This window comes from Phodopus roborovskii, unplaced genomic scaffold, assembly GCF_943737965.1.
Source record: "Phodopus roborovskii unplaced genomic scaffold, PHOROB, whole genome shotgun sequence".
NCBI classification, from domain to species: domain Eukaryota; kingdom Metazoa; phylum Chordata; class Mammalia; order Rodentia; family Cricetidae; genus Phodopus; species Phodopus roborovskii.
In genome coordinates this window covers 5,718,932-5,734,137 of record NW_026126602.1, presented here as the reverse complement: position 1 = coordinate 5,734,137, position 15,206 = coordinate 5,718,932, and the positions used below count along the sequence as shown (strand labels likewise).

The window sequence follows — 15,206 nt, the reverse complement described above, 5'->3', positions numbered from 1 at the left end:
AAGAGAGGGAAAGAGGGAGGGAGGGAGGAAGGAAGGGAGGGAGAGAGAGGGTACTGGGATAAAAATAAAAAAATTAAAAAAAAAACTGAGTGTTCCAAAGTCATCCTCTTCACATTGTCCAGTTGTGTATCTCTATGTTAATTCCCAACTAATATAAGATGTCTCTCTAATGAGGATTGTACCAAGTATTGGGCAAATGGGTATAGCAATATGTCATTGTAAGTTATTTTATTGCTGTGTTCCTTTAGCAGAATAATAGTAGATGTCCCCTAGGTCTATGTTCTATCTATTCTCAGGTTCTTAACCACTTTAATAGTGTTAGTTATGGATTCTATCTCATGGAGTAGGACTTAAATCCAACCAAAAAGTGGTTTGTTACTTCATATCATTTGGGCCATTATTGCAACAATATATCTTGCAATAAGATCACTGCTGGAGACCACAGTATTTGCATCTGAATTATATTGATAATTGCCTTTTTCCTTCTCCCATAGCATGCAGAATACCTTCCAACATATATGGGAAAACATTTTTAAGGGAAAAAAAAATGATAAGATGGCCAGGTGGGAGCCTAAACATCCTCAAGGCTCAGTGCATTAGTAGCAAGTTCCCAAACAGAGATTTCACACTGAAAATCCGTGATAGCCTAGCAATGGTGTAAGCCAACCCTGGTGTCTAAAGCCCTGGATTGTGCAACTCAGATTGAGGGAGTAGCAGTAGCTTCCTTGTTGAGAAGGTCAGGAGACTGAAACAGATACTCTAAAATGGGACAATATGCCCCACCCATGCTGCTAAGGAGGACACTCAGCCAAGATAAGCCCTTTACTTTAACCCTGTACCCCCTGTCAGTTAAGAGAATATGAGTGCCCACAGCAAAAGATCAAACCAGGTCCAATGAGAACTGAGCAGATCTCCCAGAGATAAAGGAAGGAGGTCAGGCCAGGCCAAGAGGAGCACTTTAGAACTTAGCTGCACACTCAGGATCTGGATTCAGATCTCTAGCTTTCCTAGCCTGGCCAGAGGGTATATGAGCTGAATGAGGAAAAGGCAAGTGACTATATCAGTCCTGGACGAGTGTGTTTTTAAGGCACCTAAAGAGAAGTCCTTAAGAATTCCATAGGTCATTATATTTCTTGAAGGTCACAGTCTGTCAAGAGGAAATGGAAATTTACAAAAACTGAAAAATTGACTTCTTAAGAGTTAGCTTAATGCACAGCAGCTGACACCTGATTTAGGCACTTAACACGTATGCAAATCACACTGTGTGCATAATTAAGTAAAATAGAGTAATTATCGTTAAAATAGGAAAAATACCAAACTTTAACTTTCTAAAGCAAATGCTATCAGTGAGTTTTAAATTTGTTTCCTTTCTTCTGGATATAAAATATTGAAATGTTTGTCAATTTATTATCCAAAAGGTACATTTCTGATAAATCAAAACACTTAAGGAAATTATTATTAGCACTGTAATATGAACAAATGCCTTGCCTCCTGGCTGTAACCTTTGTAAGCTAGCATTTATCATTCACATCACATGAAATAGCCACAAACCTAATTTTGCTAGTGCCAACATTGATACAGTGTGGAAAGTTTGTTATTATAAATGTTTGTGTCATTTTTGTAATTATGGGGACAGGACGATTAGTTGACAAGGCTTGTGTTCCCCCAAAGGAACAAAATGAAGAAGGACATTAGGACACAGAATAAACTTGTGTGCTGATAAACTCACAGAAAAGAAAGCTTGTAGAAGCCAGGAAACAAAACAGTTCAAGAAAAGTTGGCAGAGCAATCTGACCCATCAATCTGTTTCATTCCCTGGCTGTCCACCTCACAGGCCAATGTCTTAGGAAGCCACCCTTTTAATACTACTTAGCCTCCTGTTTTAGATGTCCTCATGAAAAAGGAATAAGTATAAAAACTAAGCTAATATGAATTCTATAAAGCATAGAAGTGCTTAGAAATTCTGAAAATTCAATTCAGTGTATTTGCACTTTGCTAGGGCTCATACCCACATTCGTATTTATACTTTTATAAATGTGTTCTTAGCTAACATCCTCTTTTTCTCTTTTATCCTGCTCCTTCCCTGCATTCAAACCCACTTTACTCCCCTCTTAGGAACCCTTATTATAAAACATGAGTTCTTTCCTATGCTTTGCAAACGCATGCATGTGCTTTGTCTCAAGTTTTGACACTGAAAAATATTGGCATAAACATCTTCAAAATTATTTTTCTTTACTAGAACTGTAATTGTATGGGATAAATTTCAGGACTAATAAGATTATTGAGAGAAAAGATGGTTTTGTCTTGTGTTGTTTTGTTCTTTATTGTGGGTCTACTTTCCTAAAAGTCTGGAACAATTGGCATTTGCTTCAGCCTTCTGTGAACATACTTGTTCTGACATCCTGCCCATACCGGTTATGTTTCTTTGTAATCTTTTCTCATCTGTCTGTGGTAAAAAAAAAAAAAAAAAAAAAAAAAAAAAAAAAAAAAACGATTGTTGTTGCAGCATTTCCCCCTTGTGGAGCTGCCTTTGATGCTGATTTACCTTATTAATTTGTTCGTCTTGATCTTTTCATCTGTATCTTTTGTCTATTTTCGTGTTGGTCTGCACATTTGTAGGCTTTTGTCAGCACTGTGTTTACATGAACAGTCCATTATTTGTCAGTGGAGTTAGTTGTAAAATACAGCTTTCTAAGTTTGTCTTGTGCCTTTTGATTTTATTACCACACAAAGGCGTTTCTCTTTTTATTTTAATGGTGCTGGGGATTGAACCCAGAGCCTCACATGTGCTAGTCCAGTCTTGAATCCCTAGACTACTCATATCTCAGTTCTTTAGCTACTTAAGATGCACAAATACATATCCTTTCTGACTTCTGAATTTTGATTAAGGTATTTATAGCCCTAAGTGCTTCATGAATTCACCTAGATTTTCTTCCCAGAGTTTTATTGGTTGTCTTATTTACATTTATCTTTGGAGCATTGGATATTTGCTTTTATATGTGATGACAAGTCAGTGACCCAGTTAATAAAACCATAGTGAGCACCCACTGTCCACTCAGCCCAATGCCTGCCAGCTAATGTGGATGCAAGCCTCCAGACAGCTCCAAATCCCTGTCCCATGCTGACCACCTAGGCAAAGTCAGGAGTCTGTCAGGGGCATTTCAAAACTTGAACAAGCATCCCTACTGCCCACATCTCTTAAGCCCATTATATAAAAATCTTCATGAACAAAGATCCTGAATATCAAGGGTTGGGAGATAACTCAGGAGATATATGTTTCTCCTCCAAGCATGGGGACCAAGGTGTGTATTCCTCAGAGCCCATATAAAAGCCAGTCAAACATGTGACCACTAGAAAAGCACTAAGGAAGCAGGGGTAGAAGATCCCAGGGGAAAGCTGGCTACCTAGACTATCAATAATTGTCAAACCCCTGGTTCATCAAGAAACCCTGGCTCAATATGTAAGTGGTGAACAATCAAGGAAGGTGTCCATTGTTGTCTTCAGGCCTACAAACACACACACACACACACACACACACACACACCAGGAGGGAGGGAGAGGGGGAAAGAGAGAAAGCAGTAGCAACTAATACATCCTTGGGTTCTATATTCATTTTCTGGGACTGTCATAACAAACCACAGACCAAGTGGCTTAAGCAGCAGAACTGTCACCTTCCATTGGAGAGGAACAAAGTCTGAGATCACAGTATTACATCAGTAGGTTTCCTCCAAAGGACTCTGTTCTTGGTTTGTCAGTTTTTCCCTTGTCCGTGTGTGTGTGTGTGTGTGTGTGTGTGTGTGTGTGTGTGTGCGCGCACGCACGCGTGCGCGCGTGCGTACCTGCCTGCCTGCCTGCCTGTCTTTCTGTGTGTCTGTGTGTGCAAGCACACGAGTGCGCAGATGCCAGTTGAAACCAAAAGTGGTCAGTTTCCTGGAACTGGAGTGATGGAAGGTCGTGAGATGCCTGACATGGTGCTAGCAACAAAACTCTAGTCCTCTGGGAATTCAGGAAAAAGCAAGAAGGGAGTCCCTCTTCAGAAATACAGTCCTTGGGTCCGAAAGCAGGATGGTGGGTGACACTTAATGGTGCAGAGATACAAAGAATAGGACAGAAAGGGCCTACAGTCTGTCTGTGAAGGGTACCCTTGACATCTAGGAGGTATTTTGTTTTTCAAAATAATACTTTATTTATGGGGCTGGAGGAATGGCCTGGTGATTAAGAGCACTACCTGCTCTTGCAGAGGACCCTGGTTTGATTTCCACCATCCACTTGGTGCCTCTCAACCATTTATAACCCCAGTTCCAAGGAATCAGTTCCAAAGGACCTAGCACCCCCTTCTGGCCTCCACCAGCACTAGGCAGTCACGTGGTACACAGACAAAGCACTCAAATGCATGAAATACATACATAAAAATTTAAATAATAATAAAATATTTTATTTAGTGTTTATATATACATATAACACATTTCAGTCAAGTCCACCCTCTCTCATTCTAATTCTACTTCTACTCCCCCACCACTTTTCCCTCCCAACCAACTCCACTTGTTCACTGAGTCCTTTTACCGTATAGGAAGAGGTACTGGGATACAGTAGCATCTCAGGGGCCTCGTCCCTCAAGAAAACTTCTTCCCCCAACAGCCACCAGTTGCCAATAGCTTCCCAGACAAGAATTGGGACTTCACAAGCCCCTTTTCCAGCCATGCTAGGATTGGGCTGGCTTGATCTTCTGCAAGAATTAGGCTTGCTCGTGACATTTTCCAAACAAACTTTGTTGTTTCTCTCCAGATTCACTTCCTCCTTTGTGCCTGCCCAGCCCCCATAGCCATGTTCAATGGAATCTGCAATAATACTCAGATTGAATGGAGATGATTTGATGGATGCAGGGCCAAGAATTCCTTTATTCTAAGAATTTTTTGTTCCTCATTTGCATGGCAATTATTCAGATTCCTTGCCAACTACAATTTATTTTTGTTACAACAGTATTATTCTAATACAGCAATTCAGACATTAGATGGTATTAAAGCCAAGTTAAAATTTAGCCACAAACAACTTTGAAGTGTTTCTAAAATATTAATAATATCTATAATAACTTGATACTGTATTTTTATGTTTCTTGCCATCCAGGTAAAAATGAGATAAATAGACTCGACCCGTACATTCTAAGAATGCTCCTGGCTTCATCCCTTCTATGAACTTGTATTCCCATTCCGCATTGCCAAACTCTTCTTGCTCCTTTTTCCTCCTCTCTTCCTCTCAGAGTCCTAGATCATCAGATATATGGAGGAAAACACATGACTAGAAATATAATACGGGCAAATAACAAATACAGTTTACATGCATAGAAGTTCTCATTTATCCAAAGGAAAACATATTTTCTAGAGTTTAGAACTTACTTATGATCACCTTTCTTATAGATGTCTCTAAAGAAGAGCCAAAAATATTGAGACCTCCAAGACGACCCCGAAAACCCAAAACATTAAATAACCCTGAAGATTCTACATACTACTATTTACTGCATGTAAGTGGCTCATTCTTACAATCGAACTGAAGCCCAGTGGAAACTGTGGCTACATTAAAGCTGCCCCAGAAAGCCTTGCAACATGGAGGCCCTCCTGGGATTCCGTTTTCACAGATAGCCCATTAAATGTCTCCTTTGTTTTACTCCATCCCTTTTCCTCATGGCCCTGGCTTCTCTTGTAGTCTTGGACATACCTTGTTCTCGCAGAAGCTTTCTCTGGTAGCCACTTATCTGAGCTTACATAAAATGTCAACCTAGGAAGGGAAATCCATCATGGAAAAGCCTTCCAAACAGAGATTTTAATGAGATGCTATTATGCAAGTAGAAAAAGAGAAGTGAACTTCTGTTGGTAGGGTGTATGGTCTCTGCTGGGCCTTCCTTCCTTCCCCTCATGTTCCTGTCCTTCATGCATGCCACTGCCATCACCTTGGTTTCCAAAGCCCAGAACTTAGTGGCTGTCCTGGGTCTTGCCCTCCCTCTTATACCTGACACCTATGCCAGTTCTATATTATACCTTCTAACTATCAGTTCTTCCTCCTTCTCTAACCACATAGAGTATCCCTAATTCTGACCATCATCATTTCTCAATCAAGACTGTTTCAGGCTTCCTCAACCTACACCAAAAAAGCCAACTCTAAACCATAAATTCAGCTATGTTGTTCTTCCTTCAAATGGCTCAGTTAACTCCAGCAAGAAATCCAGCCAAAATGCTTCTTCACTAGATATAGAGCTTCTGCCCATGTCAAGCTACCACAGTATATTGTTTAAACTCCCACAGTGAGCAGCATCCCCTCAGGCCCCAAGTCTTCCCCCACCCAAAGGATTCCTTTGACCCAAGGGTCCCTCCACTTCCAATACTTATTCAGGCTACATGCTGTATGCCACAGAAAGAAACAGAACTTCTCCATGCCCACAAGAACCCTTAGAATCTAAGAGTTCACTGGAAACAAGATGCACATGTCACAGACAGAAAAATGAAGCTTTCCAGTTAGATGGGTCAATTCTAGTCTTCCCCACACCTCTGGCGAATTCACCATGTTTTTGCATAATGCTTCTCTCCCTTGTGTTATTGCCCAGAATTCAAACTTACAACCTCTTCACCTTTAAGTTCCATAAAATAATAGCATTAGCTCTCATGACCTCAGTCACTGCTGAGTTGAGAATCATTATCCCTGGCTTAGATCACTCTTCTAGCTCCCAAACACAAATAGAAAACTACATAATGCTTATTAATCTACATGGATGTGCACACAGAGAGTTCCATATGTAGGTATATTTATTCATGTGTTGGGATGTCACATGTCATATAAATCACCCAGTAAGAATGCAACAAAATAGCTTTTAGTACAACCATTACCACAATCAATTCTACAAGATTTCTATTACTCCAAAATGAAACTCTCCCCATTATTAGTCACTTTCACAATCTGTTCCTGATTCAAATCCTAAGCAATCACTAATTGACTGTCAATTATGAATTTGCCTTTTACAGAATCCCATACAAACAGAATTGAATAGTATGGAATAGTTTTATAAGCTAGTAATCACTTATTCTGGTTCTTCTTTCTCATCCATCATTAAGATAATAAATATCATAAATTATGATTGCATATTATTATGTATTATATATTTTCAATTCCTCTATTCCCATTAGAAGTCAATCCAAGAAGAAAAACGGAGGCCAAGAAAAGACAGGTAATTATTTTTCTAAATTACAGCATCATTTTGTTCAAATAAAATGACAAATCTTTATGTTCAAATTTTATTACCAATTATATATATTTGGAAAGCAGCATGATCTCAACATGTATATATACTAAGTGTGAGGAATACATGGAACTTATAAATTAAACATACTGAGCCAGAACTATACAAAGCATCCACTAAGAACTCAAACATGATTTGAATGAATTACATCATTGGGATAAACTGCATTTCTCTGCCCGTTTAATAATGGTAATTAAGCAATCAAAACATTTCAGTATCCACAAACTTTCTTTTCCATTTATTATATGGTTCTTTGATACACATTGAATGTCATATTTTATACTTCTATGGGTCATTAGGATGGCAAGGTCTTCACATGACTCCTTCCCCTATTAATATTGCAGTCTTTCAATACTTAAATAGTTTGACATTTTAATCTTATTGTCATGTCAAATAACTTTCAGATAATGCTAGGAACAGAAGGAGTGCTTATATTGAACATAAACAGAGATCCCTATTTACCACTTGGTAATACCAAAACAGTTGTCAGTTAAGGTTATGGATGAGAACACTTGAAAATGCTTTGTATATACTCACCAAGGCCAGTTTTCAGGACAGTTATCCATGAGCCTGGTATGAATGTGAATGTGGGCTGGCCAAACTGGACACCATTGTCACTAGCAATTCTAGAAACTACCAGTTCACATTAAATCAAACTTGATAAAAGCAAAAGGAGCCAGCCTAGCAGTTAATGTCCTATTTAAGGTAAGAGATGAGGGATGTTTTTAATTAACAGAATATACTCTTTTTACATTTCAAGATTCCTCCCATACATGTGGGCATGTCTGTGATGCTCTTAGTTTACAGTAAATAGCAAGAAGAAAATGCTTAGTTTGTAAGTCAAGTGAGAAGAAATTAGACTGATTGTGTAGCATGCTTATATGTTCATTCCCAGTCAAGGAAAATTACTAGGTTTGGAAGATTTCTATTACAAGGAATTTTTGCCCACTCATTCTGGACCAAAGGCGCATAGCTCTAATGTGAAAGAATGGAGACCACAGAAGGAGCACCAGGATCAATGCATGGAGGCTAATGAAAGGTAATAATGTACAGTCTGTATAATGTTCAATAATAAACTTTAAATGGAAATTCAAAAATTCCAAATTACACAATTTTGTTTTATATGTGCCATAATGATACTATATTTTCCTGAATATTTCATCTTATTAGTGATATATTGCTCAAAGTAATATCATTATATAAAGGCAGAAAGATCATACATTCTAGTTTTCCTAGGAAAGGCTCCCATTCACACCCCTTTTCTTAGTGTAGTTATTAACAATATCCCTTTAAAATGTGTCAATTTAAGTGATAAACTGCTATCCTAACTATAAGCAGCACAACATACTCATATCTGTATTGAGGTTTAAACAATGTAATTTTAATTACTTACAGGTGTGTAGAGACAGAGTCTCACCATTTAATTTTGCTAGCCTAGAATTCTGTTCAGACCAGGCTAACCTAGAAGTCACAGCAATCTACCTACCTCTGCCTCCCAAGTATTGGGATTAAAGGTGTATGCCACCATGACTGGCCTCACTTATTGGATTTTTAATTATGTTTCTAATTTTCAGAATCAGGGATGACAAACCAAAAACAATTTTGGAAAAAAAGAATTCATGAAAATAATAGGTGTCTTTTTTTATCTTACCACTAATTTTGTGACATTAAGTAATTTATCTTGCAGCTTATATAAAACTTTAGGAATAATTTTCCTCTTTCCTCCAAAATTCATTGAGCAGTTTTGAAACTAGGGGTGCATAATAAAATTTAAGCATGGTACATGAGAAATAAGAGCATTAACAGGCAACTGGGAGCTGATTGGAAATCCTTAGCCAGCATCCTGTTAGGCTAGGGTACCCAGAATCACTCACTCTTCTCTTTTGCAGTATGCAATTATGGTTAGAGAGGAGAATTCTTGAAGTCCAAATGTCTGGAGTTTGGACCCTGATTGAGCCACTTGAGAAGCTTTGTTTGTGTTTCTGAGCTCTTAATTCCCACAGAGGAATCTTCAAAATTCCTACCTCACTATCTTGTTACAGAGATTAAGTGAAATGACAATCTGTTTAGCACACTATGTACATAGAAGAGGATTTCTATAAATACTGATGGCTATTATTATCCACCTTCGTTTGCTCTTTCTAACTCTACCTGAAGTATGATCTGTAAACCCTTGTCTCCAAAAACAGATGCATTGTCTCATTGTTGAACTAAAAACTATAACCTGACCACACTTGGTGGGATTTTAGCAGAAGCACAGAATTTTGTGTGGGAGACTAGAACACAAGTGCCAGGGAGATGAAATGATTTGTTGCCTGTGGTCACAAACTGAGTGAAGGTTCCCCAACCCAGGGGTTTTCACACTCTGCTCAGTTGCTTTTCACTGATTTGCCTGCTTCCTATTGTAACAGTGGACTCTACTTCATCTCTAGTATATTCTTTCTCTTCCACCAACTGACAGATCCATGCCTACTGTGCATGCATTATATCCCAGAAACACTGCCTGCTTCCCAGCAACATCCATGGATGTGTATTTTGTGTCTACTAGAATACGAAGAGCCGGCATTGTCTGAGTGCTTACTTTGTTCTAGACACTATGCTGTTGTCTCATTGAACTGGTAAGACAGTTACTATTACTGCTCCATGCGGAGGTTAGGTCTCCAGAGGCTAGTAACTGTAGTCACCCACATGATGGGGTCAGAAAATTTGAACACAGGATTTTGTAACCTTAGATTCAGTGACTGTGACCATTGTTCAATATTGTCACTTTATGTAAGCATTCTGGGGACTTAAAGAAATAGTGAAAATCAGGTCAACAAAGGTGTGGTCTTCATATCAGATGATCTTGAGGTTAGAGGAAAATAATATTCACTTAGCAATGCTGAACAAAGTTATCCAAGGGGGAGGACTTTTGCTAAGTAGACTGTGAAGGTAATTCACAGCAACAATGTGGTTAAGTCATTGAGATCCTGAATTGAAACAGAAAACAAATGCAAAAGGAGAATGGCTCTAAATTACATTTTGGAACAATTAGCAAAATTTGAGACTAAATTTTATGCCCAATTGAATTAATTCAGAAAGAATGTCTTTATGTGTATAAGAATATACCCACAGCTACTAACAGGTAGACACCAACTGTTTATGATATTGCTCAGTAAGGTTTGAGGAAGGGTGCACCAACAATAACAAACATAATACTTCATGGGTTTTTTAAACTGACAAATTAAAATTGATAAATTTAAAATAAATTTTAAAAACTAAATTGATAAATTAAAATTGTGTGCATTTGTGGTAATGAAAAGAATAATTTTAAAATATGTTTACATGTGGAATAGCTAATTTAAACTGATTAAAATTTTCATTGCCTTAAAAATCTACATAAAGTAAATTTCAAGTGATCAATGTATTTCTAAGAGGCGGCGGCGGTTCTACCTTCTCCAGACTCTCCATCTTGGCTCCTTCTTACCACTTCCTCTTTCCTCCTTGTCTCTTAGTCCCTCCTATCTTGCTTTCCTATTGGCCAACAGTGCTTTATTCATTAACCAGTATGAGAAACATATACAGAATAACATCTCCCATCAATTATGATCACAAAATAGATCTCTTAAATTTGTTCCTACCAATTGAAAATTTATGTTCTTTAATCAGTATGTTCCCAGCTCCGTCTCCAAGCCCTGTTGAGCACCCTCCTGTGAGTTTGACATTTTAGGCTGCACACATGAGTGGGGGTCCTGCAGAACTTCACAGACATTTGACTTAACATAATGTCCTCCAGGGTTATCCACATTACCACAACTGGAATTGTAAATCCTTCTTAAGGCTGAATGATACCTCACGGAGTGTAACAACTACATGTTTATTCATTCATCCGTTGATGGACACATGGCTTGATTGCATATCTTGGGTGTTGTGAATAATGCGGCAGTGAGCATTTGACTATAGATCTCTCTCAAAATACTCACTCCATTTCCTTTGCTGATGTACCTGGTAGTGAGCTTTGGGGATATCATTAATAACAGTTGGTAAATATGAAGGCATTTATGTTTCTGAAGGATGTACTCACTGTCCTTTGTGATGGTTGTACCAATTTACATTCTCCCAACACTGTTAAAGGGGTTATGTTTCTTTAGATCCTCACCAGTACTCATCAGCATTTACATTTTGATAATAGGCAGGCATTCTACATAGTATGAGGTCATGTTTTATTGTGATTTTAAATTGTATTTCCTTGTTGATTAATAATGTTGATCCTTTTAAATTTTAAGATAAAATGTATACATTTATACAACAGAATTCACTTGACCATTTAAAAATGTCCAATTCAGTGGGTTTAATATATTCACATTATTGCATGCCCACCACTAACTTTAGGATGTGTTCATGGCTCCCCAAGGAAACCTAATGCCTACCAATATCACTACCCTTCCACTCCTGTTTCCTGGCAACCACTAATCAATTTGCTTTCTGTAGTTATTTAGAACATTTCCTGTAAATGGAAATACCCATGCGACCTGTTTGTTCTACCTACTTCCCTTAGAGTGTGATCTTTTTTAATTTTCTGTGTATGTGCATCATATGCATTCGAGTTCTAGTATAGATGTGTCACAGTGTTCATGTTGCAGACAGAAAGCAACATTTGCAAGCTTTTTTTGCATTCTACCTTTGCCTCTTGATCTTACTGCTTGCTATACTACATACCCCAGGCTTCAGATCAGCTCTCCCAGGTGTACCTCCCTTGGTACTGTAGGAGTGCAGGGATTGTAGATTCCCACCACTACAACTGGCTTTCTACAAGTTTCAGAGATCTGAGCTCAAGACATCAGGCTTGCGCAACAAACATTTTTACCCACTGAGTCATCTCTCTAACCTAACAAAATTATTTCAAATGTTCACTCTTTTAAAAATTTAGCAATCTGTTAAGGCTGCTGAACATGGAGATTCCCTAACCCTGTTTAGTGACTATATCATTTTAAGCAAACCAGTCCTCTTGTCAGACTGTTGGAAACTTGATTCTTTCTTATTTCTAGTCAGAATGGTACTGTATTGGTACTGGAACCCTTTGTTCCTAAAACGTGACAGTCACTCAGCCTTGCACTGAACACTTTTTTGCATGTACATCTTAGATTATTTGCGTGCTTTCTTTTGAAAGGTGTCTCCAGGTCTTTTGCCACTTTTTAACCATTTCACTTATCTTTATTGAATCGTTTGAGTTCCTTGTAGACTTTAGACATTGTCCCCTTTATCCGTTTTATCATTTGCAAATATTTCTTTCCCTTTAATGAATTATTTCTTCACTGTTTTGATTCTTTTATTTGCTGTAATCCTATTTACCCACTTTTTGGTAAAATCTGATCTGTTTGTGCTTGTGTTTACACTTGTCACCTGTGATTTGGTGATGACATTCAAAATCCTCTGTCCAAACCAGTGTTGTAGATATTTTCCTCTATATTTTCTTCTAGCAGATTTGCTGTCTTGGATGGCAGTATTTAATCTTCTTGAATGGACTTCCATATATGCTGCGAAGTATCCAGTTTTCCCAACAACATATATTGAAGACATTGTCCTTTCCCTTCTATAAGCTCTTGGCATCTTAGTCAAACACAGTGAACTAAAAATGAATCTGTTTATTTATGAGCCCTCTATTCCATTTCCTTGGTCTGTGTATCTGTTTTTATGACAGTTTTTATGCTGTTTTGTTTGCTATCACTTTTTTGTAGGTTTTTGAACCACATAATGTTCTTTTTGTTCAAGATTGCTTTTAGGTCTCTTGTAGTACCAAATGAGTTATTTATATTTGTTTTTCCTATTCTGAAAAAAAAGAAAGAAAGAAAGAAACTAAAATCCCAGCACTCAGGGGGCAGAGGCAGTCAGATCTCTGAGTTCAAGGCCAGCCTGGTCTACAGTGCAGGGAGGAATAGGATCACCTGGTCTAAGTAGAGGAACCCTGTCTGGGGATTAAAAAAAAAAAAAAAAATGAAGCCTTGAGAAGCCAACAGAGCAAGGAGTGCCTGTGCCCCTGCTAGAGTGATTAGTCAGATGGAGGCAGTATTTAAAAGTCCAGAAGGTGCAATGCCATCCATTGGGGTGGGGGGGATGGGAGGGGAGGGTGGTCAGGGTGCATGTGAGGGACAGAGAGGGTAAGAGGGAGAGAGGGAGGAAAGGAGGAAGGGAGGGAGGGGGAACTGGGATCGACATGTAAAACAATAAATTAAAAAACAAAAAGTTCAGAAGGTGAGCTGGGCAGTGATGGCACTTGACTTTAATCCCAGCATTTAGGAGGCAGAGGCAGGAGGATCTCTGAGTTCGAGGCCATCCTGGTCTGCCAGGACTACACAGAGAACCCTTGTCTGGAAAAAACAAGAAAAGAAAATAAACAAAAATCCAGAAGGTGGACATGTATTTATATACCTTGAATCTTCCTGTTTGGTAAAAGTATTTAAAAAATTAAATAAGGCACATTCTAGAATAAGCATTTCTTTATTAGCTGTGAATTATTGTTCCAAACAAAGCCTGCCTCTGTGATATGCTCTCATCTGAACACAAAAGCCACTAGTTTCAACTCTGCAAAACTGAAGAACATTTTTACAGACAGCTACGTTGAGTCATTTAGCCTAGGATTTTGATTGTATCTTAAATGTCTATGGTTGGTGGACAGCTCAAGGAACAGGAGCACCTAGCCCTAGGAGGGTTGGAGGAAATTCTCTGGCTGCTTTGAGCAGTTGCCATAGACTGAGAGAACCCTGTCTAACTTGCAGGTGCTGGACTGCCAAGGGCAGCGAAGAGATTTCAGCCAACCCCCTATGACTACAGGAGGCTCCTGCGGAAAAACCTCCCAGCGCCAGCGCCTGGTACAGCAGCTGTAGCACAGCTGTGGAGCCTTCAGAAAGTGCTGGCCCCTGAGATGCTACAAGGGCCAAAGCTACAGCGGGCAAACCCTCAAACTGGAACCCTCAGAACCCTCAGGCACCAAAGCCTTTGATAGCCTGCCAGCTCTGCTCTCAAATACTAGGGCCACCTCGAGGCCCTGACCCAAGAGAGAATAGACCCCTTTGGGAGTTCCAGATACTGGATCCCCAGATTACTCCCACCTGTCCATCACCCCCATTGCCCTAATGGCCCACATTATTCCTCTATCTGTGCCTGGGCCGTCACCACCCCTTTGCTTATTTTTAAACAAATTAAGCGATTTCTTCTTTCTTGAAAAGACTTTCCCAGGGCCAAAGGACAGCCATTCTTGGTTGTATATGCCAGAACAAAGGCAAGGTGGCAGTGGAAAGAACTCTGAAGGTGAACTCATCTCAAATTCGGGTTATCTCCTCTCTTGATTATTAATACTGCTAACACTGCTAAATAAAATCACCATCTTGGCAAGTGAGTTTTACAAGGGTGTTTCTGCCTTGTACCTTGGGGGCCTCTGGTAATCAGCTACTAGGCTGGTGGCAGAAACTGAGATGACTTCTGTCTTCAGCAGCAAATTCCCAGCCCCAGTTACCCTCAAGCACAGTGTACCTTAAACTGTATTTAGAATTCCGGAGGGACCTCCAGTCCCACACTGGCTCTGGCTCAAATAGCCTTCTCGGTGGCGGCCAAGCCTCACTGCCACTGGCCCTCGCATTGGGGACTGTCAAATGGTAAGATCTCTTACTGAGAAAATTTGAAGTACCCTCCCCTCACTGGAAGCTGACCACACAAAAGTGGGCAAAAAGGTAGTGGGTGGGAGGCAATTTCCTCAATACTTGACTTATCAAAAATAAGAAACAAACAAACAAAAAAAGCTCCAGATTAACCCATCCATGTAAGACACCTTCCAGGTCCACACCGCCCAGAGTGGGTAAAGAAGGTGCAGGCAGGGTTCCAGGGAGGACTGGGTGGCAGCGCTGATAACATTTGTGTCCGTGTCCGGGAGTTGTCATGGTCTCTA

General features: G+C 39.3%; 1 protein-coding gene across 1 annotated transcript in view; it reads left to right on the top strand.

Annotated features, from left to right (window-relative positions):
- Myo3a (myosin IIIA) overlaps window positions 1-14,148 on the top strand; it is a 163,927-nt gene extending 149,779 nt beyond the window's left edge. The window contains 6 exon segments of the mRNA XM_051205741.1: window positions 5,415-5,518; window positions 7,173-7,213; window positions 8,181-8,324; window positions 14,041-14,080; window positions 14,082-14,108; window positions 14,110-14,148. Of these exon segments, the coding sequence (XP_051061698.1) occupies window positions 5,415-5,518; window positions 7,173-7,213; window positions 8,181-8,324; window positions 14,041-14,080; window positions 14,082-14,108; window positions 14,110-14,148 (395 nt within the window).
- Window positions 14,149-15,206: the final 1,058 nt, after the last annotated feature.